At 40.1% G+C, this 25,775-nt stretch overlaps 1 protein-coding gene across 18 annotated transcripts in view; it reads right to left on the reverse strand.

Annotated features, from left to right (window-relative positions):
• The window catches only part of myo18ab (myosin XVIIIAb), a 168,488-nt gene that overhangs the window by 12,651 nt on the left and 130,062 nt on the right, over positions 1-25,775 (reverse strand). For 15 of the 18 annotated variants that reach the window (XM_039791353.1, XM_039791346.1, XM_039791337.1 and 12 more), the window contains 12 exons: positions 25,134-25,241; positions 24,513-24,605; positions 23,024-23,134; positions 20,597-20,701; positions 19,103-19,249; positions 17,533-17,646; positions 10,802-10,918; positions 9,236-9,319; positions 4,766-4,903; positions 2,184-2,369; positions 1,894-2,033; positions 966-1,010 (listed from right to left, as the gene is read on the reverse strand). In XM_039791353.1, the coding sequence (XP_039647287.1) occupies positions 966-1,010; positions 1,894-2,033; positions 2,184-2,369; positions 4,766-4,903; positions 9,236-9,319; positions 10,802-10,918; positions 17,533-17,646; positions 19,103-19,249; positions 20,597-20,701; positions 23,024-23,134; positions 24,513-24,605; positions 25,134-25,241 (1,388 nt within the window). The remainder of the gene's footprint in view (positions 1-965; positions 1,011-1,893; positions 2,034-2,183; positions 2,370-4,765; positions 4,904-9,235; positions 9,320-10,801; positions 10,919-17,532; positions 17,647-19,102; positions 19,250-20,596; positions 20,702-23,023; positions 23,135-24,512; positions 24,606-25,133; positions 25,242-25,775) is intronic. The other 3 variants (XM_039791360.1, XM_039791377.1, XM_039791264.1) reach the window with 1 other exon arrangement.

The following is a 25,775-nucleotide window of genomic DNA, read 5'->3' on the forward strand; positions in this document are numbered from 1 at the left end:
ACATTTGAGGGTTCTGCATTATTAAGCAAGTGCGAGTCAAAGATTGATGAGGAACACACCCTTTTTTTTCTCCTGTCAGTGAGGGCAGTCACCGAGCCACCGTCACATCCAGCCCTAGAGCGGGCTGATGAAATATTTAGATGGCCTAGGGAGTGAGAGGCGCAGACTGCTGTTCAAACACAAGACAGCAGTGTCCGACAAGACGCCCTCAGACCAAGCCCTCCCCCCCCCTGGCTGTGTAAAGGAGAACTGGGAGGAAGACCTTGGGCCGCGGGGGATGACCACAGAGATTATGACACTTGTACCTTTCAATTCATAAGCGGTTAACCATACAGGGAATCTGAGGAGGGAGGCTTGTTTCATGCTGGGGCTCAAGTAACATATTGTCAGTGGTATTCATGCAGCTCAGCATGTGAGGCCATGCAATGAAGAGTGGAGTAAACTGTGGGTTATGAGCAAATCTCTGAGCACTGTTGATGATGCATTATCCCCAAACCTTCACACTGAGAACTCCCCCCACCCCCCCTTGGATTAACCGAATCTCTGTGTCTACCATGAGGCATTTCTTCCTGTTTGAATTTTTAAACGTGTGGATCTGGAACTGAGCCATTGCTCTCAGATTCTGAGGGCCTGACACCAAAAGCTGATGTCTGGAAATAGATGAAAATTATCTCAGGAATCAGGGGAAATCACCAAACAACAAAGTTGGCCCAGAATGCCAGGTGCATTCCAAATATCTTTTCTATTTTTTTTTCTTTTCTGTCAGGGAGGATTTTTCCATCAAATATCAGCTCTTTTCTATAGTGTGGCAGCCAGAAGTGATGGACTAACTGGCCCGAAACTAAACACAGAAAAAAACTTGGGTTTTTATCTCTCCACTATCAACTTCTCCACTAAACGCTCAAAGATACTGCATCATTCCCAGTGGTGCAAAAAAAGAAATGAATAAAACACAGGTTCCTCACGCTCTGTTCTGCCTTTTCTGATACTTTGTCACCATGTCTTGCAAACTGGTCATGATGATGATGGGTGGAGGGACAGAAGAAATTAAAACACAGAAAAACAAAAGAAAAGAAGAACAGGAAATAAGATTCAAGTAAAAAATAATACATAAAACGTGAATGATGCATACAAATATCTCAATAAATATACGTCAGGCAGATGCTGTAATGACCCAGTTTTGTTTTTCCCTTTGGCAAACTAACTAACTGGTATGCGTCATGTTTGTAGGGGCATTGACTCAGCATGCCACCTCATCCTGATCTTTTGTCTTGCATACAGAGAGAAGAAAGACTTACAGAGCATATTCTAATGACTCACAGAGCTGTTTACTGCTGCTGTGTGGAGAACAACTCTCACTATGTTTGTACGGTGTTCAGTAGGCTTCTCAGAGAGTGTATACATTTTCTTACCAAGGAGCCCCAGAGAGAGGACTGGACTTTATACTGGTTGTAAATAATAACACTCAGAGTCGAAAACAGAAGTACATTTGGGTTGCTTTATCGAAGGATCATTTCAGTTGTCATGACAACTCTAACCAAATTCAATCCGCTGATGAAGACTGTGAGATGTGGTTGAAAGCTCAAGAAATGTTAGAAAGCGAACCTTAAGTCAAGATGATTTTGTAGAACTATGATATTCATGTTTTCCAAATAGGTTGAGGGGGAAATCTTGCTGATTTTCACTCAAATAACAGTTGAACCATCTTCATGAGAACTGAGCAAACTCCATCCGCTGATGAAGACTCTGCTGAAAGCTCTGGGAAAAGCTAGTAAGTAGACTTTGAGGTAAGATTTTTTTTGAGCCCTTAATGCACTGGCGCCCTTAAATACAATTGATACTCATACTAAGCCCTTCAAGAAGCTCCGAACCTAGAAAGTTATGTTTTTGTACCTGTTGATAAGGTCTTCATTGTCGTCACTCTCCATCTCGTCCTCGATGGCCGCCTGCAGGTCGCCGATCCTTTTGAAGGCCAGCTTGAGGTCTGCCTGAAGGCTCTGGTTAGCAGCCTCTAAGCTCTCTATGTCCATTTCCTGTCAATGAGATAAGAGTCAGCAGACCAGGACCAAAGGTTGATCACTTCATCGTTGCTGATTGGTTGTTGATGGGTGCTATGCAGGCTCTCCTAAAATGACTGGACTGCTTGCTCATTGACAATTGTTATTAAGCTGTCACATCCTTACCAGCTCGTGTTTTTTGCGGCTGGCCTCGGCTTCCTTTTTGGCCAGTTCCCCTGTCTCCTCTTTGATGTCGCGGATCTGTCTCTGCAGGCGTTTGTTCTGTTCCTTCTCACGATTCTCGCCGCTGCTGCGCTGGTCTCGTTCCTCTGTCAGCTTCTCCAAATTCTCCTTAAGACGTGCTACAAGGCTCTGCGCAGCAATACAGGGAGATGGTACAACAATATGATCAGATTGATACCATATATATTAGCGTTGTTGAAATGCATCATTGCATCGTGACTCCTTGTACACTGGTTCTCTCTCGCCGTGACTACTCAGATGCCCTCTCTGGCAGGGCTACCAGCATGCACAGTAAAACCACGGAAAGTGGTGCAAAATGCAGCGGCACGTCTGGTCTTCAACCAGCCAAAAACAGGTCATGCCACTCCACTCTTCATTTCTCTCCCCTGGCTCCCTATTGCTGCTCGCATTAAGCAGTCCTCCCAGAAAAACAGAGTTTTTTTGTGATTGTTGCGGGCAAAAATCCTTGATTATGCAGCATGTTTTCTTAAAAAATGCGATGGAATATGTGGGAACTTGCAAAATTGCGGGAACTTGCAAAAACTGCGGTTTGATGAAAAAGTGAAGAAAAAGTGATTCCCCCAACACCCTGCATTTTTTAAACTTAATTTCCAAAAATGGTTTACAGATATTCAGTCATTGCAATAAGTAAACAAATAAGATACCAAAAATATATACAAATAATATAATATTAAAGTAAAAATAAAAGTAATAGTCTAAACAGAGGGAAATAAAAGATACAAAAGAGAGACTTTCAAAAATCGTTAATAATATAGACAGCAGGAGCAAGAGCACTTAAACAAAGAAATTTGAGTAGACATCAAGATAGGTTTCTTATTGGATACCAACTTAAGAGACTCAAAGTGCATGTCAAATTCAACCTCCAACACCTGCTTTTCGATGATGTTCACATCACGTAATTACGTCACTTCATAACGTTCCCATGGCAACGGGGGAAAATGGCTGCTCTTGTGTGAAGTAAATGCAAATTTTTTCAACTTTCTGCTAAGATATATGTGACTTTTTTGCAACGAAAATGCGGGGATTATGAAATCATCCAAGCACCGCATATTTTGCACGGAGAAAGTGCGGCATATTTGAAAAAATGCAGCCGCCGCATGAATATGCGGACTTTGGCTGATTATGCATTGAATTATGCGATCGCATAATCACGTTTTTCTGGAGGGACTGATTAAGTTCAAGCTCAAACCTCAGTACTGTAGCAGATGAAAATAAGGGCACATAAAAAAGCCAATACATTCTAGGGCTGCCCCCTCTTAGTCGATTAGTTGATTAATCGGTGCTTTTGGTCTTAGTCGACTAAGATATCTTTAGTCTATTAGTCATGTTTGATGCTTTTTTCATGCCAAATTACTTATTTCCTAGAAAGCACATCCCTGATGAACACCAGATTTAAAGTGGTGCTTTGATTCTTTGTGGAGAAACTCAATTTTACAAATCTGTGATTAAACCAGATAGTGTTTAGTCAACAAAATGGCACGTGTTAGTCGACTAAGAATTTCTTTAGTAATACATTCAAAGAAGGCCTTGAAACAATCTGAACAATAAGAGCAAACGCTTCACCTCCACAAAACCCAGTCAGACAACAATGTTAGTAATGGCTTATTTGTATCAGTGATGCATTGGAGTGGTGCAGCAGACGTTAATCACATATATACGTATGTTAGTCTTCAGCAGGGACTTCCCCATGAGTCTTGTAAATCTGCAGTGGTTCGGTGTTCAGTCTGTGCATCAATGCCAGCAGCATACATCAGTGAGTTAGCTCCTGCATTAGTCACCAGCCCTGTCCATATTTCACATCCTGAGTGGGTGTTGTACTGTGCCTCCTCACATTGGTATTGATTGCTACCTCCAGCTTTGATGACTTAGACTACTCAGGCAACCTGAAATATTCACTTGCTGCAGTTTTTAATGCTGGTGAGAAGCCATAAAAAGCCCACCAAAAGCCAGAGTCTAACCGTTGTGTGTATTTTCCCAACTCTGCACATTTCACCACTGGCTAAAAATCACATTTAATAAATACAATTTTTTTTTTTACTTTGGCGGGCAAGGAGCAGAGGGAGTGTGCCTGGCGGTGAGCACATTGCACAGCTAGTAATTACTAAACTGAACCTGCGGAATTGAGAGCAGGGTCATTTTATCAGTGGGCGAGAGAGGATTTCAATTTCTCCCTGGGAGTGTGTAGATGGTAACCTTTATCCTACACTTGTGCTTTTTGTCTCAGCTCAAATAATTTGAAAAATTACACAATAACAAATGGTATTGTCAAGTGAGAGTAACACAAGCTAGAGAACAAAGTAAAGCAGGGATGGTTACATCTGACTACAGTACATGTATTTATGTTCGGTTTATGATAACCTTTCTCTGTCTCTGGAGTCAATTTCTGACCCCAGCAGCACATTTCACCCTCCCACTGACCTCTTCCCATGTTTTCTACATGCTGGAGCTTCCTCTACCAACCGCCTACCCACAACGGCACTCCTCCATCTGTCTTTAGCTCTCACCTCCAAGCGTTTGACCTGTGTCTTCTCAAACTCCAGCTTGGTCTCCAGCTCACGGATCTTGGCCTCCTGCCGGCTGACAAGGGATTTCTCCACCATTGACTGCTCCTGGAACTCCAGCTGGCTCTGGAGGGCTTGCACCTACGACAAAAACATACATATATTTATCTTACTATACTTGTTAGTGCCACTTGTTGGCTAGAATAAAATCAGAGCTTTTTAAGTAGATATTCCAGGTGGAGTGCCTCAAGGCTCTGTCCTGGGTGCACTTCTCTACAGTCCTTCTGTTGCGACTGCCATCATTTGAAAGCACTGTATTAGGGCTGGGCAATATATCAATATTATATCGATATTGTGATATGAGACTAGATATCGTCTTACATTTTGGATATTGTAAATGGCTTAAGTTTCATCTTTTCCTTATTTTAAAGGCAATAATTACAGTTACAATTACAGTAAAGTGATGTTATTTTCTGAACTTACCAGTCTTACTAGCAGTTTTATTATTTGCCTTTAACCACTGTAGGAATTTTAGTGTAAAATGTGACCGATGACCGGTCTGGCCCTAAAAAGGCCAGACTTAATCTGACTCCAAATTCTATGGTCACTACACCCTGAAAAGTGTTTCTTTACTGGTAGATCAGAGAAATAAAACTCAGGATTTGGAATAAGACTCAGGATACGTTCAGTTAAAGTTAATAACAAGCTTTAGTGAATGATATTTCAATCTACAAGAGCGTATGCATACGGATCAGATACAGGTCTATCCTTCACCTACGAAGATTTCCCCAGCATCTGGTCCCGCTAAGTTAAAACACTGTCTTATTTATTCAATTCTGCCCGTCCCTGGTGGTGCTGTCATCAGTTTGGATCCAGGCCAGATCTTCTGGCTCCAGCCGGCTCCTAACGATTTGTAACACACTGCATGAAAAACGTTACCTCGGCTTTTCCCATTCTCAGAGCAACAGAGAAAAGTCGCTATTGTTGAATTTGAACACCTGTGTTTTTAATTTTCTGCAAACTTTAAGGAGTTTCACGAGAGCCAAGGTCATTTCCATACTCTGTGTCACAAATCCCGCGCTTGCAAAACATTGCTCCATTGTTGCCTCGTCCCCCCAATCAGAGAAGACCTTTTTTCAGGTCTCACACTCCCATTATAACGTCTAATCACTTTAAAACCAGATGGCCTCTCATAACCCAGGGAAACAGAGGCAACAAAGTCAGCTTCATGTACTCTAAAAACCTATTACTTTACTCTCACAAAATATATTCTAAAACCACTTACTCATTATAACCACATTATTGATGATTATTTATCTAAAAGCTAATTGTGAAAATATTTTGTGAAAGCACCAATTGTCAACCCTACAATATTGTCGCAATAACAACACCGAAATATTTGGTCAACAATATTGTGATATCTTATTTTCTCCATATCGCCCAGCCCTACACTGTATTTTATTGCTATGCAGATAAAACCCAACTCTAAGCAGCTGTTGATCCTTATGACCTTTATTCCCTTAAAAACTGCATCTCTGACATCAATCTTTTGAAGACCCATAATTTCCTCCACTGTGCGCACTTTACCACACACGTCTTAAAGTGCTCATATTATGCTAATTTTCAGGTTCATAATTGTAGTTGGAGGTTGTACCAGAATAGGTTTATGTGGTTTAATTTTCAGAAAACACCATATTTTTGTTGTACTGCTGCAGCTCCTCTTTTCACCCTGTGCGTTGAGCTCTCTGTTTTAGCTACCGAGTGATGCATCTCACTTCTGTTCCATCTTTGTTGGGAGTCGCCCATGCACAGTAAGTAATGCTAGCTTGTCAGTTGCAGAGCATGAGGGAGTGCCATGCTAGCAGCTAGGCAAGCATTATAACGTGTGTTACAAAGTGACCACATCTCTGAAGTAAAGGCTGGACTACAATAGAGCTGTTTGGAGCAGTTTGTGAACAGTGTTTTCTGTTGGAGATGGTAAGTCCCTTTGGGGTGGACTTTGGGCTTTTTCACTTTGTAAACAAACCTATAACGTGCACAAAAAAAGATATGTAACACAATAAAGTAAAGGGAAAAAGCCAAAAAGCACAATATGAGCACTTTAAGTCTTTTTCACTACAGTCACTCTGGAAGTTGTTTTGAGTTATAAATTCTTCTTCTCTGACTGCTGGAGCTACTCGCCTGCTGTGTTTACTACTCCTGTGAAACCTTAAGCATTTGAAGCTTTGTGTAAATCTGGCATATAAGTTCATCAAAACGTAAACTCCACATAACCAGCCTAGGCAAAACCACCCCAAGACAAATTTCAAAATTTCTGTTTGTGTACAGATTAATTAAACAAAATACTACATTTCAATTAGTTAGTTTTAAAAGGAAGGTAGGTGTATTTTTGAACTTCAGACAGAGCAAGGCTAGTTATTTCCCCCTGTTCCAGTCTTTATGCTAAGCTAGGCTAACTCCATCTTGACTCCAGCTCTGTAATTAACACAAAAATATGAGTGGTGTCAATCTTTTCACCTCACTTGAAAAAAAATAATAAAAAATTCCCTGAATAATATCAAACTTTGATGGATTAGGATCTTAATTGCTATTGTTATAAAAATAAAATGTATAGTGCTCAATGTAAGGTATTTATGCAACAATTTGGTATCTGTACTGGATCAAAACAGGTTTGTATGAATTTGGAATGATAACCAATCCTAGTGATAGATTCTGATAAATTACTATGCATGATATTGCTACTTTAAAATAACGCAAGGCAACTGGTGACGTAAGTAAAGAATGCAGAGGTATGGCTGACAACTTTCTAGCTTTAGAGAAGATGCAGGATTGTCTGTTGCTCTCAGGGGAGATAATTGCTTTGGAATTGAGGTCTTAGATAGTATCATTGTATGGAGAATGCATGACTTGGGTCATCCAAAGACATTATAGTCCCTGTTCAGGTGAAGGGGGATAGTGTCTACTGTCCCCCTCTTCTTGGGTGGGTAAGATTTGTCAGGTACAGTCTGATGGAGAAAAAGATTTATGCAGCAGCAGCAGTCATTACGAGGATGACAGCACAAGCATGTTCAGCATTATTGCTTGTCTGAGTTGGGAAACCAAGTTGGCCATCTGTGTCACATATTGCCAGTGCCAATCCTGCTTGAATGACACATCAATTACATCAAGGATTGTATTTGTGAAAAGACAGAAAATGGGCTGAGGCAGCGCTATGCATTCATGCAAGTTTGTAAAAGGGATTCTTCACTGACACTGCAGCAGAGGAACCTTTTCAAAACTTCTGTGTCAAGAAAAGGAAGGGCCTGCATTATGAGAATGAAAGTTTCATAGGGTCATCATATGGTGACAATTTCTAATCTGAGCTCTTTCTGCAATCAATCTGCAAAAAAACATGAAAAATGCCCATTTTAGTTTCCCAGAGCACAAAGCAACATACTCAGATTGGGTCGGTCCAAAATCCAAAAAGATTTAGTTTACTATCATCAAATGAAAGAAAAGTAGCAAATACTCACATTTAATAAACTGGAAACAGCAAATGATTGGCCTGCTTGGTTGAAAAGTAGGGGTGTCACAAAATTTTGATTCTAAATCAAAAGTAGGATCTGTAATTCTCCCAGGATTTTTTTTATTTTTATTAGATTTTTTTTTAAACAGATTTAAATTTGATCATCTGTATTACACTTGATACCATGTAGCTTATCTTTTTAAAGAAGAATTGGAAAATGTAAATGACAGTTGTCATGGCATAAAACCAATTATCTGTTGATCTTTACGAATCAAGACTTAATAGTCTAACAATGGTATAGCCGTCAGTTTCGAAAAAAAGAAATGTCCCTCTTTTACATGACAGCATGTTATCTTGGTGGTCAGTTTGGTTGGGAACCTAGCTACTCAGCAACTAGAGATGCAATGATTAATCGATTAATGGATTACTTGTCAACTATTAAATTAATCAGCAACTATTTTGAGTCATGTGTTATGAAGAAAAAAAAAGGTTAAAATTCTCTGATTGCAGCTTCTTCAATGTGAATATTTTCTTCACTCCTCTGTGACAGTAAACTAAATATCTTTGAGTTGTGGACAAAACAAAACATTTAAGGATGTCATCTTGGGCTTTGGGAAACATTGATCGAGAAAAAAACAGATTAATCGACAATGAAAATAAGTTAGTTGCAGCCCTATCAGCAACACAAAGAAGATGGGAGATCACAGAATCACTCAGAATAAACTAATAATTTTGTATTAGAATTAGTCAATCAGAAGTCCTATGTGACATGACTTCAGGTCTGGATTCCAGTCCTACTAATTCCCTCCTCAGGTCTGACGGATACTTTTTAAAGACGACATAGGGTTTGAACTCCAACTCCAACTCCTGCCCGTGTTACTGTGCTTTCTGACCGACTGCAGATTTTAACTGGCTGTCCTTGTCATAGGGGTATGCTAAGAGCAACAACAACAAAAAACAGCGTCTACCTTCTCCTGAACCTCCTGCTTCTCCTTGAGGGCCTCCTCCAGCTGGGCTTGTAGGTCACTGATCTGAGCCAGATTCTGGGCTGACTGAAAGCACCGAAACACAGGAAAGAAGCAAAGTCAGTGAGTAGCAAGATACTGCAGGTGGATATTAAACATGGTTTTCTTTTATTCCATCTGATGGACGAATGAATACGGATTTCATTTATACGGTACATCATCATTGATACAGTATGCAGACTATAACATACAGCTAAAATCCTAAACACTAAATCCATCAAATGCCAAACAATAAAAATATCGCATGTAGATGCAGTAAATGTTGATAACATCACAGTGACATTAACCTAGACAAATCAATCTGCTGGGAAGGTTTTTCTAGTCTGGTAAAAGCATATCAATAAATCTCGTTTCAATGTGACCTGTGTGAAATATCTGAGACGAGTGCTTTTTTTTTTTTTTTCACGGTAGATGAAGCAGTCTGCTACAGAGAATCCCACGGGGAATTCAGCTGCTTCAATTTAGACAGGAAGGAAAGATGGATTAATTTGGAGCCAGTGGAAGCACATCACTCATCATTCCATCAGAAATGGAAAGGAAGCGCTTTTACTCCACTTTCATTTCCACTTGCTGTTGCTGTTCACCTGCATATACAGCTATATTTATACTAATCTAGCTAGCCAAATACCACCGCTTTTCAAAAATGTCTCAATTGGCAGGGATGGACGTGTTGAAACAATTCAATGTAAAGCTTAATACAGTGATTTTACCTTTTACAAATGAACTTGGGACTGCTTTTTGACATGATACAGTATGTGGAACATGCCGGCCTGACTGGGTGTGCGTATCACATATCTGCTTGCTGATATGTTTTTTATTAAAAATTATACACCAGCCAGTCAAAGTCATCCATCGGTTATATGATTGATGATTCCGTTTTATTTACATTACATTGTACAGTATTAGTTGTAGATTAATTTCATACTATATTATTTTTGTAAAAATAAATTGGAGTTCCATTTTTTATCTAATAATTGATAATTTAAAGAATAAAGCTGCTTAAGAAAATGGTAGCATTCATTGGCAAATGTTATTTTCAGGTGACAGTTATTCTGGTTAAGGCTGGGTACTGAATTCAATACTTTTTAGATACCGACTTATTGCCTCTAAAGTATCACTTATCGAAAAATGCCTCGTCATTCAATACCTAATTTCAATACGTAAGGAGAAAATCTCATCAGCATCAGTGAGCCAATCAGCATGCAGCATGTTCCTACCAAGATCTAATAACGCTGCTGATTGGCTTCCTAACGTTACATCTCGTAGAGAAACGCAGGAAAAACTACGTTACAGAGAGACGGGTCTCACGTAGTAGGAGCTTAAAAATAAGCAAAAAGATTTGTGTCGTAATGTTGTAATTTCTTTTTCTTTTAGAAAAACTGGTATTGAAAAAAGTATCGTTTAGGAACCGGTATCAAATTTACGCTATTGGTATTGGTACTGAGAATATTTGAACGATACCCAGCCATAATTGCAGAATATGAACGAGAGAAAGAGTTGAAAGCAGACCTGGGCCACGGCGGCCTTGTGTTTCTTCATCAGCTCGTTGAGGTCCTCCTGGTCCTCCTCCATCCTGGACTGCAGCTCGTTCTTCTCCCTCTGCAGACGACTCAGCTGCTCCTCCAGCTGGAACACACACAGCACGCCAATCAGCCACGCTGGGCTGCAAATATGTCACACACGCTACTGGCTATTCCCTTTCTAAATAACAGCCACTGCCACAGCAATACAAGAGTGGGTTTTTGTTGTGATTTTTTTATTTATTTTTAAAAAGGTATACAAAACATACAATTATGAACATTATAATGCTCCATGACATGTTTTATCTGTTACACCGTAAATATTGAACTTTAGCTAAACTTAAAAATAAATTAATCGCAAATCGAATTGTAATCCCAATATCTTGCAGAAAGAAGTTGCAATTAGACCCCTCAAAGTCTTGGGGCCCTATCTTGCACTCAGCAAAATTGCCTTTGTACACCGACGCATGTATCATTCCTATTTTGCACCCGACGCACAGCGGACTTTTGCCTCCACAGACGCACGTGGGTAAATTAGGGAATGTATTTGCGCTCCCGGGGGCAGTTCAGCGAAAAGAGGAGGCGTGTTCAGGTGCAAACGTTACCTGGTGCTATTTCGCAGTTTCAGAAAACAATTCCTCCACAGACCAGGAAAAACTTAGTCAGTGGTGCTAGTCTAAAGTAAGTGGCGCGTTATTCAGATGCTATTTTAGAGGAGCATGCTTGGCCATAATGTAGCGTGTGCACAACGCGCATACACTTTGCTTCTCTCATCTACACGGACACAGCAGTTCCCATTTTTGCAAACCATACATAAGAGGCCGCAGAAACATCGACCACCTGGTCAAGTCGCCCATTTATTACTCTGCCGCATCCCGGACAGCTCCCGCTGACGTGGGCAAATCCGCCGTCATAATAGCAATCAGCCATGAAACAAGCGCGTCTTCTCTTAAAGGGAATGTGAGATGACGCTCTGATTGGTTTATTGCACGTTGCGCCCAAACCACACCTCGCTACTTCAGACCAACCCATTTTAGATTTGTGTCGGGCGCAAGAGTCATTTATCCCGCCGGGATAATAGCAACAGCGCCGGAGATCCGCCCACAAAGCTACTTGTGTTTCACGTTTGATACGTTAAAATAGGGCCCTACGTCTCGATTCGGTCTCCATACACTCTGGTCTTGGTGATGACTTGGTCTCAGTTTAGGTGGACTTGACTACAACACTGTAATCTGGAGGCGTGTTTTGACTTTGTAGATGTGCCACTCTGTGCACAGCAGAAGTTTTTCTCTGAGAAGTGCCTCTATTAGCCCCGCTCTTATCACAGGGCCCAACAGCGGTTATTTAAGGTCCCAGTCATAAGACAGTCATTAGAGGCTAAAAGCTAGCAGCAACTGCCTTGTACCTTCAACTGAGTGGAGGCACTGCACTGAAGTAATCCTATTTTTGTAATGACTGGGATAATACACAAGAGGAGGGAGAGAGGTCGGCGGTGCGGGGCTATGTATTAAAAAATGATGACTAATGTGACTATGTGAAACAATGAAGCCATTTGCACATAGGGAGTAGATAAGGAGTGCTGACACTGTGGCATTAAGAAACGGTCCAAACAGGATGTAGAATGAACCCAAATCACTGAATCAAAAGATTAAGGATCTGGATTATAAGGGTAAGATTTTTTTATTCCCTTATCTATTTTTATTATTACCACCCACTGCTGAGATGTAACAAGGTGTACTTGAGTAACTAAAATATCCGTGTGGAATCTGGGGCAAATTCATTTACATATCACACTTTCCTTTTTTAAAGTCACAGTTGGCCTCACTGAGTACTGATAAAAGCTTTGACAGCGGCTGCGGCTGTGCAGCATAGGAGAAAGTATTGTGATGGGCGCTTGGGAAAAAAAAAAGGTGACAGTCGAAAGCATCAAACTTTCATTTAACACATTTAACAATAGGCTGTCAGTGCAATCTCAACCCAATTACGCAGCTCGGCTCTTTGTTTTTGTGTCTCGCTCTCTCGCTTCTCTCTCTCTCTCTCTCAGATTGCCTCTCTTTGGAAAAATAAAGCTGTCGAAAAACATGCGAGACAATTTTCTCAAAACACTGCAGTTACTGCGACAGAGCGGCGGGAGAACGGCGAATCATCTGAAAGAAATGTCATTTGCATGATTCTACCTTTGTTGAATTGCAGTGTATGATGTGGCCGAGGCGGCATCAAAAAAAAGGTAATGTAATAACCATTTCTGTCACCAGTTCCCAGCAGGCTGGGTGTGTGCTGCAGAGGTCGTCCTCAAACACACCTTTGCAAAACGAGCAGCTGGTGACACGTTCATCTTATCTCTTTAACGTTCCTTTTCCACCTTCTACTAAACGGATCTTGCATTATGGGTAAAGAAATAAGCTAAATTAGTTTTCCATGGCCTGTATTTTCAAAAGGGGAATACGTTTCTAAACTTCTCCACACAAAGTATAGCTGAGATGTAGCCCTGCATGGCTTGTTAAAAAAAAAAAACAGAACCAAAAGCTGACCTCTAGTCATGCTATGGCGCTGTTTTCTAGGCCAATTCCGATTTCTCATTGAGTCTGACCTGCCGATACCGATTTTAGCTGATTCCAATTTCATTTATTCTAACCACTTTACAGCACACACAAATATTTATTTTTTTCTTTAATAGAACATTTTACATAAAAAAAATTTTGAACAGATAATCGATCGCTATAAAATAAAACTATATAAATTACTCCTGGTGTGGAAAATCACACACATCTAAAGTGCAATGTTATGTAAGAACCATTTCCTTCTTTTCACATCCAATATCAAACAAAAAAAATTTGATATATTTAGCAAACTAAACGTCTGTATGAAAACAGATAATGGCAATAAAATTATATATAAATAACAAATACAAATAAAATAAATATAGCCTTGCAGTATAAAGATATTTCTCAAAACACACACAGGCCTATTGCAATCACTTGTACATCAATTCAAGGGGTGTTTGAACGTACAGTAACAGTAACGTTACCTGAAAACAGCATGTAGTTCCTTTTTTTTAGCAAGTTTGCTTTATTTGTCATTTTGCATAAATATGAACAATACCGTTTGCAAGCAGTATACTGTTTTGAGCAGTATGCATCCCCACTAACCTGGAAAGCGTTTTAAACAGTAACGTTAATACATTTTTTTAATACAACGTCTCCTGCAGCGGGGCGTCAGAGCGAGGCAGAGGGACCGCAGCGTTCGCTAACGTTAGCTTCTTGTCTCATCTGGGGTCTGATCAACAGTAAATTCATCAAAGTCAGTGTGCCCAACGCTATTTTCCGATAAACTGTAGCTGTCATATTTCACGGGAGTGCGGTTTTCATGCTCCAGTTGTTCAGCCTCAGAGGGGAGAGAGAGCGTGGCTGACTGATTGCCTGAGATCAGTAGAGCAGACTGCTCTGCAGAGCTGTGTATAATTACGACTTTATGACATTTCATAAACAGCTGAAGGAGCGGGCGTGCCCCGCTGCTACATGCATATAGCGGAAACCCTGCGTGTGCACGTGTGATGCTGATGTTGCGCGATGTTAATCATGCGGCGCCCGAGTGCATTTGACCGGCATATAGCCTATTAGACTGACTGGCCGGTCGCCAGTCATGGCCAATCACGTGAAAATCGGCCATTTGCGATCACCAGCGGTGCGTCAATTGGTGCATCTCTAATTTTGTCCCCACAGAGGATAAAACTAATTCAGCAGAGGCAGGGATATGTAGACCAGAAAGGGGGCAATCCCTCCCGAAAGTACTCAATGCAAAAAAATCCTCCCATTTTAAAAGTGGAAAGGATCCAACCAGTTGTGTGTTTAATGGTCTAATCATCTCAGCTGGACTTGTAGGTCCTTATATTGTTGGCTAGTTTCATTTAGAATAAAACATCAGATTTGACAAACTACATGTGTTTTGTGTGCAAAAATCTTAATGTGTAAAGTAACTATTAACTAAAGCTGTAACAGATGAATGTAGTGGAGTAAAAAGTCCAATATTAATAATATATGGAGTAGAAGTAGAAAGTGGCATGAAGAGAAAAGACTCAAGTAAAGTACAAGTACCTCAATATTTGGACTTAAGTACAGTACTTGAGTAAATGTACTTAGTTACATTCCACCACTGTAGACTTGTGCACGTGGGAAATCAATATTTTATATTTTATATCAAATTTGTATGCGCATTTTGAAGTATCGCATTAGAAAATGTTGATAGAAACGGCAAAATTCGAAAAAACTCCCTCCAATTCGCAAAAAGGTTTTTACGCTTGCTTGAGGTGGTTTTTGCCTTTTTCAGCTTTGCCGAATAAGTTGTGACGTAGCGAACATGTAACTCACATGACTATGGTCCTGGTATCCATCGGATGGGGGAAGGATCGATATATGGGTCCCATCCAGTGCGCCGTACACTGGTGACACAAGGTGCGTAGTGGAGTTGCGGTGCGCTATAGCCTGTACCTCAGCCACCTTTTCTTTTTTTTGCAACATTTTAAAAGTTCGCTTAAAATTCACTTGACAATTAGATGGAAACGTCACTATTGTGTCATTGTATTGCAGTGTAGTTAGTCTTAATGAAATGTATTAATTGATCATAACTGTAGTTGAACACCAACAAAGTCTGTAATTATTCTTGTGACACAATCATACTCTCATACTCTAAAAACAGACTTTTACTAAGAAATTCCAAAGAGCAGCTAGTTTATATCCAGTTCATTTTAAAAAACAGGAGTACTTTCAGAAAAGAGCTGACGCTAACATTTTCATTAAGTACACGTATGCATCATTTGCGGCATCTTAGTTTAGAGGGTAAAAATGAAAAACTAATTGAGGGCACGCAAAATCCATCCGGAAATCCTCCTCCATCCTGCCATCCATTCCTCCTCTCCTGACCTGCAGCTGTGTCGACTCAATTACCTGTACCCTTCCCTTCACTGTGGACAGAATATTCACCTTTCTAAAACATGCAGTTAAAAATGTTCAAGGTGCCCTGTCTTATTCAAATTACATCCAGCAATATGTTCAAACCAGTTCTGTTGTACGACTAAAACAACCTTTGAACGTACACATTCCACCAAAACAAGTTCCTTCACGAGACTATTTTGCTGCGGCACCGTGGCACGGTCCGGCGCTTGGCGCCACCCAACACAATTGCGATTGGTTTAAAGAAATGCCAATAAACCAGAGCACGTTTTTCTTCCATCCCGGAATGTTGTGTGGACTAGCCAGACCCTCCTCCGCAGTGCTGTGGAGGAAGGTCTGGCAATGCGACACTAAACCTCACGGATACAGAGAAAATATATGAGTCCAAAAAGCATAGGAGAAGCTGAGATTAGACTTGAGATGTAAAAAAAGGGGTCTAGATAGAATAAAGAGAGAAAAATATGTTTTTACAGAGAAATAAAGATCATACCCCAGAGAATATGGTAAAAGAAGCAGAAAATGAAGGAAGTGGGCTCTGAGGGACCAGTGTGCCCTCTAACCCCTTATCTGTGGCTGAAAGCGAGGATTTGACATATCTCCTGCTGCCCTGCTACCACCACAGATGGTGCAGTCTTATAAAAGCCTCAAAAACACAACCTACGTCATCACTACTGAGGATAGTTTCCAAATATTGTGACAGCTTTAACTTCATCCTATTTTAAGCAACATTATGTAACTATTTTACCTCAAAGTAACAGATTTAAAATCATTTGGATGCTACACTGATTTGTAACAGGTCGTTTTCACTGTGTGCCTAGAGCTGTTAACAATTCCAAATTTTGCTGTAAAATTAATTGCCTCAGAAATAATTGCCATTAACAATATTATTGTGTCTTTTGGTCAAATTTTAAAATATTTATTCATGTCTTATTTTTTTTTTACAAAATTTAAGTTTTAAACAATTCCAGGATACATATTTTGGTTATATCACTGTCATGTGACCCAGATGATGTAATAACACAAATACACAGCATAGGAAGTAAACCACGCCTCTTTATCATAAAACATTTTTTCTAACTGTATCTCCCCCCACCCCCCCGTCATTTTTGTTGCTAGGAATGTGTATAGGGTCAAGTGCCGACAAATAACACTTATCATAATAATCAAAAATATATAGTCCGACCAATAATCACTTTTATGACTATAATTTGGAATATCCAACCAAAATCAACAACTACCAGTCATACTCTTAGGACCATAGCTAATGTTAGCAATTAATTGCGGTTAAACAAAGAAACGGCGATTATGTAAAAATAATTGACTATTATGTAATAACTGTTACAGGCCTATGCGCGCCCTGTTACCGCAAGCAGGTACCATCTCCTGGGAGAAGTACGTAACCTTTTAAGGCACTGCCACTTAATTTGGTGAAACCTGATCGTATTTCATGGAGTAAATGTTTTCTGGTTTTCCCTCTGATGTCCTACATTTAGTTCTTAAGTTTATTTTTTGATCACAAATAATGTAATCATAACAAATGCTTGTGTACAGCTGTCCATATTTATCACAGCAGTGTAGAATTGAGTTACACTCTGGAACTATGGGGCGCAAAAAAATAAATAATCAATGTTTCCCAAGTTGCTTTAACATCCACTTGCAGTAAACCTAATCATACTTTTATTTTTTTGTAATCCAAACTGCCCCCTGTGGTTGTGTCACTGCAGGAAACGTGTTTGAATGCTGAGAGAAGGATCCAGAGAGCTGTACTTACCGCCTGTTTGGTTTTGGAGATGTCATCCATCTGAACGTGCAGGTCTTCAATCTCCACCTCCATGGACTTACGAGCTTTAACTGCCGTCGCACAGGTGAACTCAGACTCCTCTAGCTAGAAGGGACACATTAAGGGAAGAGACATTATACATTCACTTTACAATACTATCAATGGATTCTGTCCCAGTCCATAGTATTGCAACAGTGATTCTAATACAATCATTTGGAGGTTTCCAAACTGTGACAGCCCCCGAGAATCATGTGCTGCTTTTGCATCAAAATATTTACTCCTCCTTGAAGTTAGAACTCAGTCAAATCCACATAAAGAGACATAATGCACATATTTTAATGACTTACACTTCCCGAGCATATCCTTATTCTGATGTCCGTCGCAAATAAACATTAATAAATCCATGGAGAAATCAAAGAATAACTTTAAAACCTGGAACCTGAGAATAATCAAAGTAATCCAGGGATTCAGCTGTCTGTACATCCATGGTCACCGTACACGGACATCATTCAGCACACTTTTAATATTACATAAATACCTATAGGCCACTAAATAATAATAATAATAATAATAATAATAATAATAATAATAATAATAATAATATTATATTAAAGCTGCAAGCAGCGATGACGGGCCCTCGCTTCTGGCCCCGGGGGGTACTGGCAAATGCAACATCACATGTAGACCACACATTCTAAGTTTCATGTAAATCGGAATAACTTTTGCCAAGATACAACCGTTCATGTTTCGAAACCCACCTACAGGAAGTTGTTCCTCCATAACTTGCGCATCGTGTTAGCTATCAAAATTCTTTCAGTCACGAGGGTCCACCGAGTCTATATCCAAGTTTTCGTGCAGATTGGACTCACGGCCCAGGAGGAGTTAGACCAAGTATGTTTCCCATATATCGCAATGTGAATAATTAGGGCCCGAGCGCCGACAGCGGCAAAGTTTTCGTGCATACTAACCCCCTCAAAAATGCAACAAAGGACTTGGAAAAATAATAATAATCTGACGAAAAACAATAGGTTCCTTCGCACTTTCAGTGCAAGGCACCGTTGGGGCCTTGCACTTTCGTGCTCGGGCCCTAATAAAAGAGATATTCTGATACCATCTTTTTGCTTCCCAATACTGATTCTGACACCTGAACTTGCATATTGGCAGATACCGAGTAACGATCCGATACCATTGTGTTATTTTGTTATGTTTTAACAGCTGTATACTACTAACCCTGTATGGATGTGATATGAATGCCATCATTGTTGTTAAACTCTTTGTGAAACATGAACAAACACAATCAATAAATTCCAAAGAACTGTCTTTTATTATCCAGTTTCACATCGAGTCATAACTGAAAAACTTTAAAGTAGATTTTCTTCAGGGCTAAATTGGATTTTATCAGATAGGTGCAAGCACCCCAACTACATATATTCGCTGATACCGGTACCAGCATTTTAGGCAGAATCGGAGGCTTTTCTGATACTGGTATCGGTATAGGAACATCTCTAATATATATATATATATTTTAAACCTATATGTTTATGATTTTGGTTCGTTGTACCTGGTTTTTGAGCTGGGCGATCTCCCTCTTGCTTGGTGCGTTGTTCTTGATGTGGTCCAACATGATCTGGGCATCAGCCAGCAGAGCCTTGGTTCTCTTCAGGTCCTTCCTCAGACGCTTCTCAGCATCTACGTCACCAGTCCTCACCTGGGAAACACGCACAGTTAGGCTCAGTGACTCAACTGGTACATCAGGGACTGACTCCATCCATTTTACCATTTAAAGGCCAAATACATTCTGTACCAATACACCAATACATTTGAGTTATATTTCACACACAGTTTAAGTGTTTGGCTTATTGATGGAAATACAATATAGATGGAAAGCCATTATTTTGTGTTTCTGTCAACCAATTGTGATTCATATTACTAACGTAAACAAACCTGTAAACAGCATCAGTAAACATTAACTGACATAACAATAACTGTAAACTGACTTAACAGTAGTGTGTGTATTAAAAAAAGGGCTTATTTACTACCTCTACCCAAATTTATAAAAAAACAATATTTACAATGTTCACGATGATTGGAAAGATTAGATGGCTGAAAAAGAGTAAGTCTGTTATTTAAAAGTGAGAGAATCGGTTTGTTTCATGAAAATGAATTTAAAAAAAAATCAGGGATACAATTTCTGTTGAAGTCTTGGTATTTAAAAAGACCTTCATGTCGGGGCACGTCACTACACAAAACGCCGCTGGGGAAGTGCACACATTGGGTTCAACGTGACCAACGAGTGAATGTTCTCTGGGATGTGCTCATAATGTTTTATATTCATGTATTGTGACTGCTTTGGTTGCAGCGGGCCACGCTCCTCCTCGGTTCTCTCCATGTCAGTCTGAACTCGGCTCTAATTGCAGTCAGCAAAGTCAGATAAATATTTGATTCAGTCAGTTGAAATAACTCACTTCAATCATATAAAACGCCCACGTCTCCACCCACACCGCTCGACAGCAGCAGCAGCAGCACTCTAGCTTTTAGACTTCACCTCACATTCCCCCATCTAGAGTGTTCTATCCGAGAGCCGTCACACCGTGTAGTAGAGATAGTCCAATACCATTTTTTCCTTCCCAATACCGATTCCTGAACTTGCGTGTCGGCCGATACCGTGTACTGATCTGATACCAGTGTGTTAAAAAAATACATATGCAGTACCAGTCAAAAGTTTGGACAAGCTTTCCCATTAAAGTGAATGAGAAAACGTGTCCAAACTTTTGACTGGTACTGTATGCTAACCCTGTATGGATGAGATATGTTAGCTATCTTTGTTGTTAAACTCTTCGTGAAAAATGAATGTTCATTTACTATGCAGTTTTGACAGCAAGTCATAGCGGAAAAAGAACATAAATAAACTTTAAAGTGGATTTTCTTCAGGGCTAAACTACGTGGCATCGGATCGGTGCATAAACTCCAGTACTCGCCGATATCGATACCAGCATTTTAGGCGGTATCGGTATTTTCTGATACTGGCATGGGAACATGTCTACCGTGTAGTTACCTTGTCCTGTGCTGACAGAAGCTTGGACTCCAGCTCTCTCTTCTCCTTCAGCACCTTCTGCTTCTCGTCGTACTCTTCTTCAAGCTGGACTTCCATTTGCTTCAGCTGGAATCACACAAAAACAGTTCTGTCTGATCACACGGGAGTACAGAACCTAGAGCATATATGGCTGCTGACCTATGACAATAATCCATATATAGAATTGACTTCTAAATTCAAGATTCAAGACTGCCTTTATCATCACTCTTTCATGTATTTGCATACATAAAAAAAAGAAATCGTGTTCCCCCATAGTGCCAGTGAGTAAAAACAATATAAATCATGAAAACAATATAAAAAAACAGTAAGAATAAATAAATTTAAAAAAAGAAATTATGAATATCCATATATCCATATCTGATGATCACACTGGCTGTAAAAACATAGTGGTTCCACTAGTGTCCAGTCTACAGCAGCTTGTTTGTTCAAATAACTTTGGATGCATACAGATGAGCAAGGTTCTGCATTGAGGTACAATGTCCAATTTACACAGACAATACTATAGGGCTTCCTCCATGGATTTATTCAGCATAATCCATCATCAAATACTACATCACTTTGTAAATGTCTCTGGAAGACCCAGTGTGGAGACCGTGCTCCCAGCTGGAGTAAGTGTAGAAGAATCTAATTACGCGTGGGCTAACGAGGGCTTGCCTGGTGGAGGGCAGTCAGCACTGCCACGGCCAAGCAAATACAAAACAGCAGTAACAGCAACAACGCTGAAGATGCAGCCAGATTCCACCAGCAAACCACCCACACATAAACCAACACACAAACACTCACATCCACCTTAATAACATCATCAGACAGTTCAGCCACCAATGGGAGCCATCATGCTGACATATTAACTAATGTGACTCAAGAAAGAGTCAAATAGTTTCCATGATGGACCTTAATCTAACAAATGCAATTGTAAATACAGTTGGAAATAGGGGTTTAAATCACACGTTTTATCACGATACAATATTATATTGATTATTTGGACAATGGTACCATATTTGCTGATATCTTAAAGTCTGTCACGATACGATTTCAATTTGATTCAATTCAGGGGCCTGCAATCGATAAGAGACAATATCATATGACCATTTAACACAGTCAGTTACATTTACACAACTAAAGTATGACTTGATAATGTTACAGAGCTCTTCCAGACATGTAAATTAATAACAAACGGTTAAAGGTCCCACGGCATGAAAATTTCATTTTATGAGGTTTTTTAACATTAATATGCGTTCCCCCAGCCTGCCTATGGTCACCCAGTGGTTAGATATGGTGATAGGTGTAAATCGAGCCCTGGGTATCCTGACCTGCCTTTGAGAAAATGAAAGCTCAGATGGGCCAATCAGGAATCTTGCTCCTTGTGAGGTCATAAGGAGCTTAAATACACTATTGCAGGGTTTTCAGACTCATACTAGAAACTAAAAGTCAGGATACCACAGCCTATGCTACTTCAATTTTGACCATTCTTTTTTATTCTCTGTCTTGTGAGTTGCCCGTTAGAAAGCATTTCATTGGGTGATTCAGTCCCTGCATGGTGATCTGGACCTGTTGTGAGCCATTACAATTCAGGAAAAATTACAAATTCAAGCAGAAGCCATCTGAGGGGAGCAGCAAGGTAAAATGGGGATCCTGATAGCAGTGATCTTCAACAGGGGGTCCGTGACCTCTAGGGGGTCCTTAGAGTCACTGCAGGGAGCCGCCAAATTATTGTTTAGTACTTTTTTAAAGTTTCCCTCCCACCCCCGAAAAATTTAAATATGTCTGAAAATACCAACATGAATCCAACATATTAGCAAAGATAAATCGGCCTATTCATAAAAAAACAACAACAACCTCAGCAACATTGATGATACTCTGTGCTGTAAGGTTGCCACTATGGTAGCCATCAGTTACGCTTCTGGATTCACTGTGTGTTTGACATTAAAACATGATGATATATCAATATTTAAAACATTATTTTAATAGGCTAGTATGGTAGGGCACCATAAAAAGTGATGTGTAAAGGCTTTAGGCCAGGGGTCTTCAAAGTTTCTTAGGCCAAGGACCCCTTAGCTGAAAAAGAAATAGAACAGGGTCCCACTACTATATATATTGTACAAAATGAAGGATCCGCTAGGGGTCACGGACCCCCTGTTGAAGATCTCTGCTTTAGGCCACCCTACACGTTATTGAAGGCCCAGTTTAATAAGCAACTCAATTTTATACAATATATGTAGGAGGGGGTCCCTGCTCCATTTCTCTTTCAGGTTAGGGGTCCGTGGCCTAAAAAAATTGAAGAGCCCTGCTGTAAAGTGACTCTGTATTCAGCATCTCATTTGTTGCTCTATTGCAAACTTAAATACCAGTATTAAAATGTGTGCATGTGCATGTAATGAAGCTGCCTACCTTCTTGCTGCAGGACTGCCTGATCTCCTCCACCTCGTCGTCTTTGCTCTCCACCTCCTTGGAATGAGTCTGACGCAAGCGCTCCATCTCCATCTCCAGACGAAGCTTGGCCTGAAAGACAAACACGCATTGTACATCATCTCTGCTCTCCCCTGGCTTAAAGGATCCCTTTTTCTGATTTCAAACCTTATTTTCATATATTATTCATACATGTGCATATGTCCACAGTGCTTTGCTGTTGTTCTCTGTGTTGCTAACAAACTCTGACATCTTCTCATAGTGGAAGGACTACAGGGAGACAGGCTCTCTCTGTTTCTGTGTGGGAGCATCGCTACAGCTCAGTCTGCTGCTGGAGTGGAGAACTGTTTTTTTTATACATAAATACAACTGGAGTATACATGGTGATCATGGATAACTTCCCAATCTGTGTCAGGCTCTGGTGGCTGCTGGTGGCTTTCCAGCCATATGTTGCTCTGAGCATCTGTCTTCTATCCCTTAACTCACACTATGTTCATATCCAAATTAAAGCTGGGTGAGAAATCATTATTATAATCTATAGATTTTCAGTGGAATTGTAATGGGACAATACAATCATATTTGTGTTGCTTCACCTTTGTTGATTTGAATTTTCCAAGTTCCACAAACATTTTATATATGTGACTCTGCAATATATTTGCCATGTCATGATAAATGTAGCTATCAGGGAAATACTATTAATGGTATGATACAAATTCCAACCACATTGTCCAGCTCTAATCGGACATCTGCAAAAATATTTGTGATAACTTTCCACAGATTTAAATCCTGTCTTAGTATTATTAACCGCACTATGTAGTGATTTTGTGTCTGATCAGATTTTTACATTTCTGTTTGTGTATAGATTTAACATATTAAATGTGTGTTAATTAGTCATGTCAAGAGTGGTTGGTAAGTTTAGCCAGTTCCCCTTGCTTCTAGGCTAACCCTCTCCAGACTCCAGCTCTGTTCTTAACATACATGAGATATTTAAGAAAGTAAAAAAAAAACTTGAAGAAACCTTATATTTATAATAATAATGCATATTTCCCAAATTTAAAATGTTGGAGTAGGCACGTGCATACTGTAAATCATATTAGTATCTGACTTTATCATATATTGGAACAGATTAAGCCTTTAGTAGTCTACCTCTCAGTGAACACAGAGACACCGGGCTGGAGAGAGAGCTGGCGACGGCTGTGACGCTTTAGTCAAACTTGAACTCAATATTAAATATATAAATATTAATATTCACAACACCCTCAAATAAATCACAGCCAGCAGTGGTGTAGAGTCTCCAGCACTATCAGGACATTTTGTTAGTGTTTGTGTGTTACTCTGAGAAAACACTCAGCTTTCTATCAAGTAGAGGCCATGGGCAGTTACGTGGATGTAGTCAATCATCATTTTGGGGTAAACTATTCATTTAAAGCTGCAATAACATTGTGAGAGGAGCACTTTGCTCCGGCTGTACCTGCTCCAACATCTGGATGGTGCCGGCCTGCTCGTCCAGCTCCTCCTCCTGGTCTTTCAGCTTGGCCTCCATGTCGCGGAGCTGCTTCCTCACCTGGATCATTACATATAGTACACAAATAGTAAATATGATTACAAAAAATAGAGCTTGTTCACTTGATTAGACAAAGTTAAAAAATTTTTTACTGTGGGTGTGTATTTCAATTCAATTCAATTTTATTTATAGTGTCAAATCACAACAGGAGTTATCTCAGAACACTTTACAGATAGAGTAGGTCTAGACCACATTCTATAATTTACAAAAGACCCAACAATTCCTCTAAGAGCAATCATTTGGTGAGACAGTGGTGAGGAAAAACTTCTTACAGGCAGAACCTGACATCTTGTATGTATTTGTACACCTGTATTTGAATTGCTAATAGAGCTGCTGTAGCAAAGAGATATTCTGCGAGTCTCTGTACATAGTTTCTGTACAAAGAGATTTATAACAAAAATGCAATAGGCAGCAATAAATACAATAACACGCAGAGAAGAATTATAAAAGAGAAGAGAGAGAGAGACAGAAAGACAAAGAAAGAAAGAAAGAAAGAAAGAAAGAAAGAAAGAAAGAAAGAAAGCAGACCTTGGCCAGAGAAGCCTCATCCTTGGACTCCTGGGAGTTGAGGTCGTGCAGCTCGGCGTCCAGCTGCTCCAGCTTCACGTTGACTGCACACACCTCCAGGTCCTTGTCCTGAACCCCAGAGGGAGGGGGGGGGAGGAGAGTTACAGCGTGAACATGGAACAGTAACAGACACACATACACATGTTGAGGGCAGGCTGAGCAATTCTTTCCTCAGCTCAGCATGTAGCTACAAGGTGTACACACACACACACACAGAAAAATATTTCCAAAACTCATAATTACAAACTCATGCAGTGTGGACAGGTGCAGTGCAAACTTGCAGACCTTTATCATAGATGTAATCAAGATCCACAAGTTTCCACAGACCAAATAAAAGAGGTTAGGGGTCTAAGCCATTTTTCCCAATCTTTGGTTCGCCTGGTCTCCTTGTGTAATAATGCTTGTATAATAAGGCTGAGCAATTTTATCGATTCTACGATATAAATCGATATTTTTTCCCCCCAAGAAAGTATCGATTTTTAAGCCGCGAGTATCGATACATAAGTCCCATTCAAATCCCCCGTGTTTACCCCCGTTCACGTTGCAGGAAGAGTGATTTGGTCAGCCAGCCGCTAGTGTCGCTGTAGAGCAGCCAACGTCAAC

The sequence above is a fragment of the Perca fluviatilis genome, chromosome 2 (genome assembly GCF_010015445.1).
Source record: "Perca fluviatilis chromosome 2, GENO_Pfluv_1.0, whole genome shotgun sequence".
NCBI lineage: Eukaryota > Metazoa > Chordata > Actinopteri > Perciformes > Percidae > Perca > Perca fluviatilis.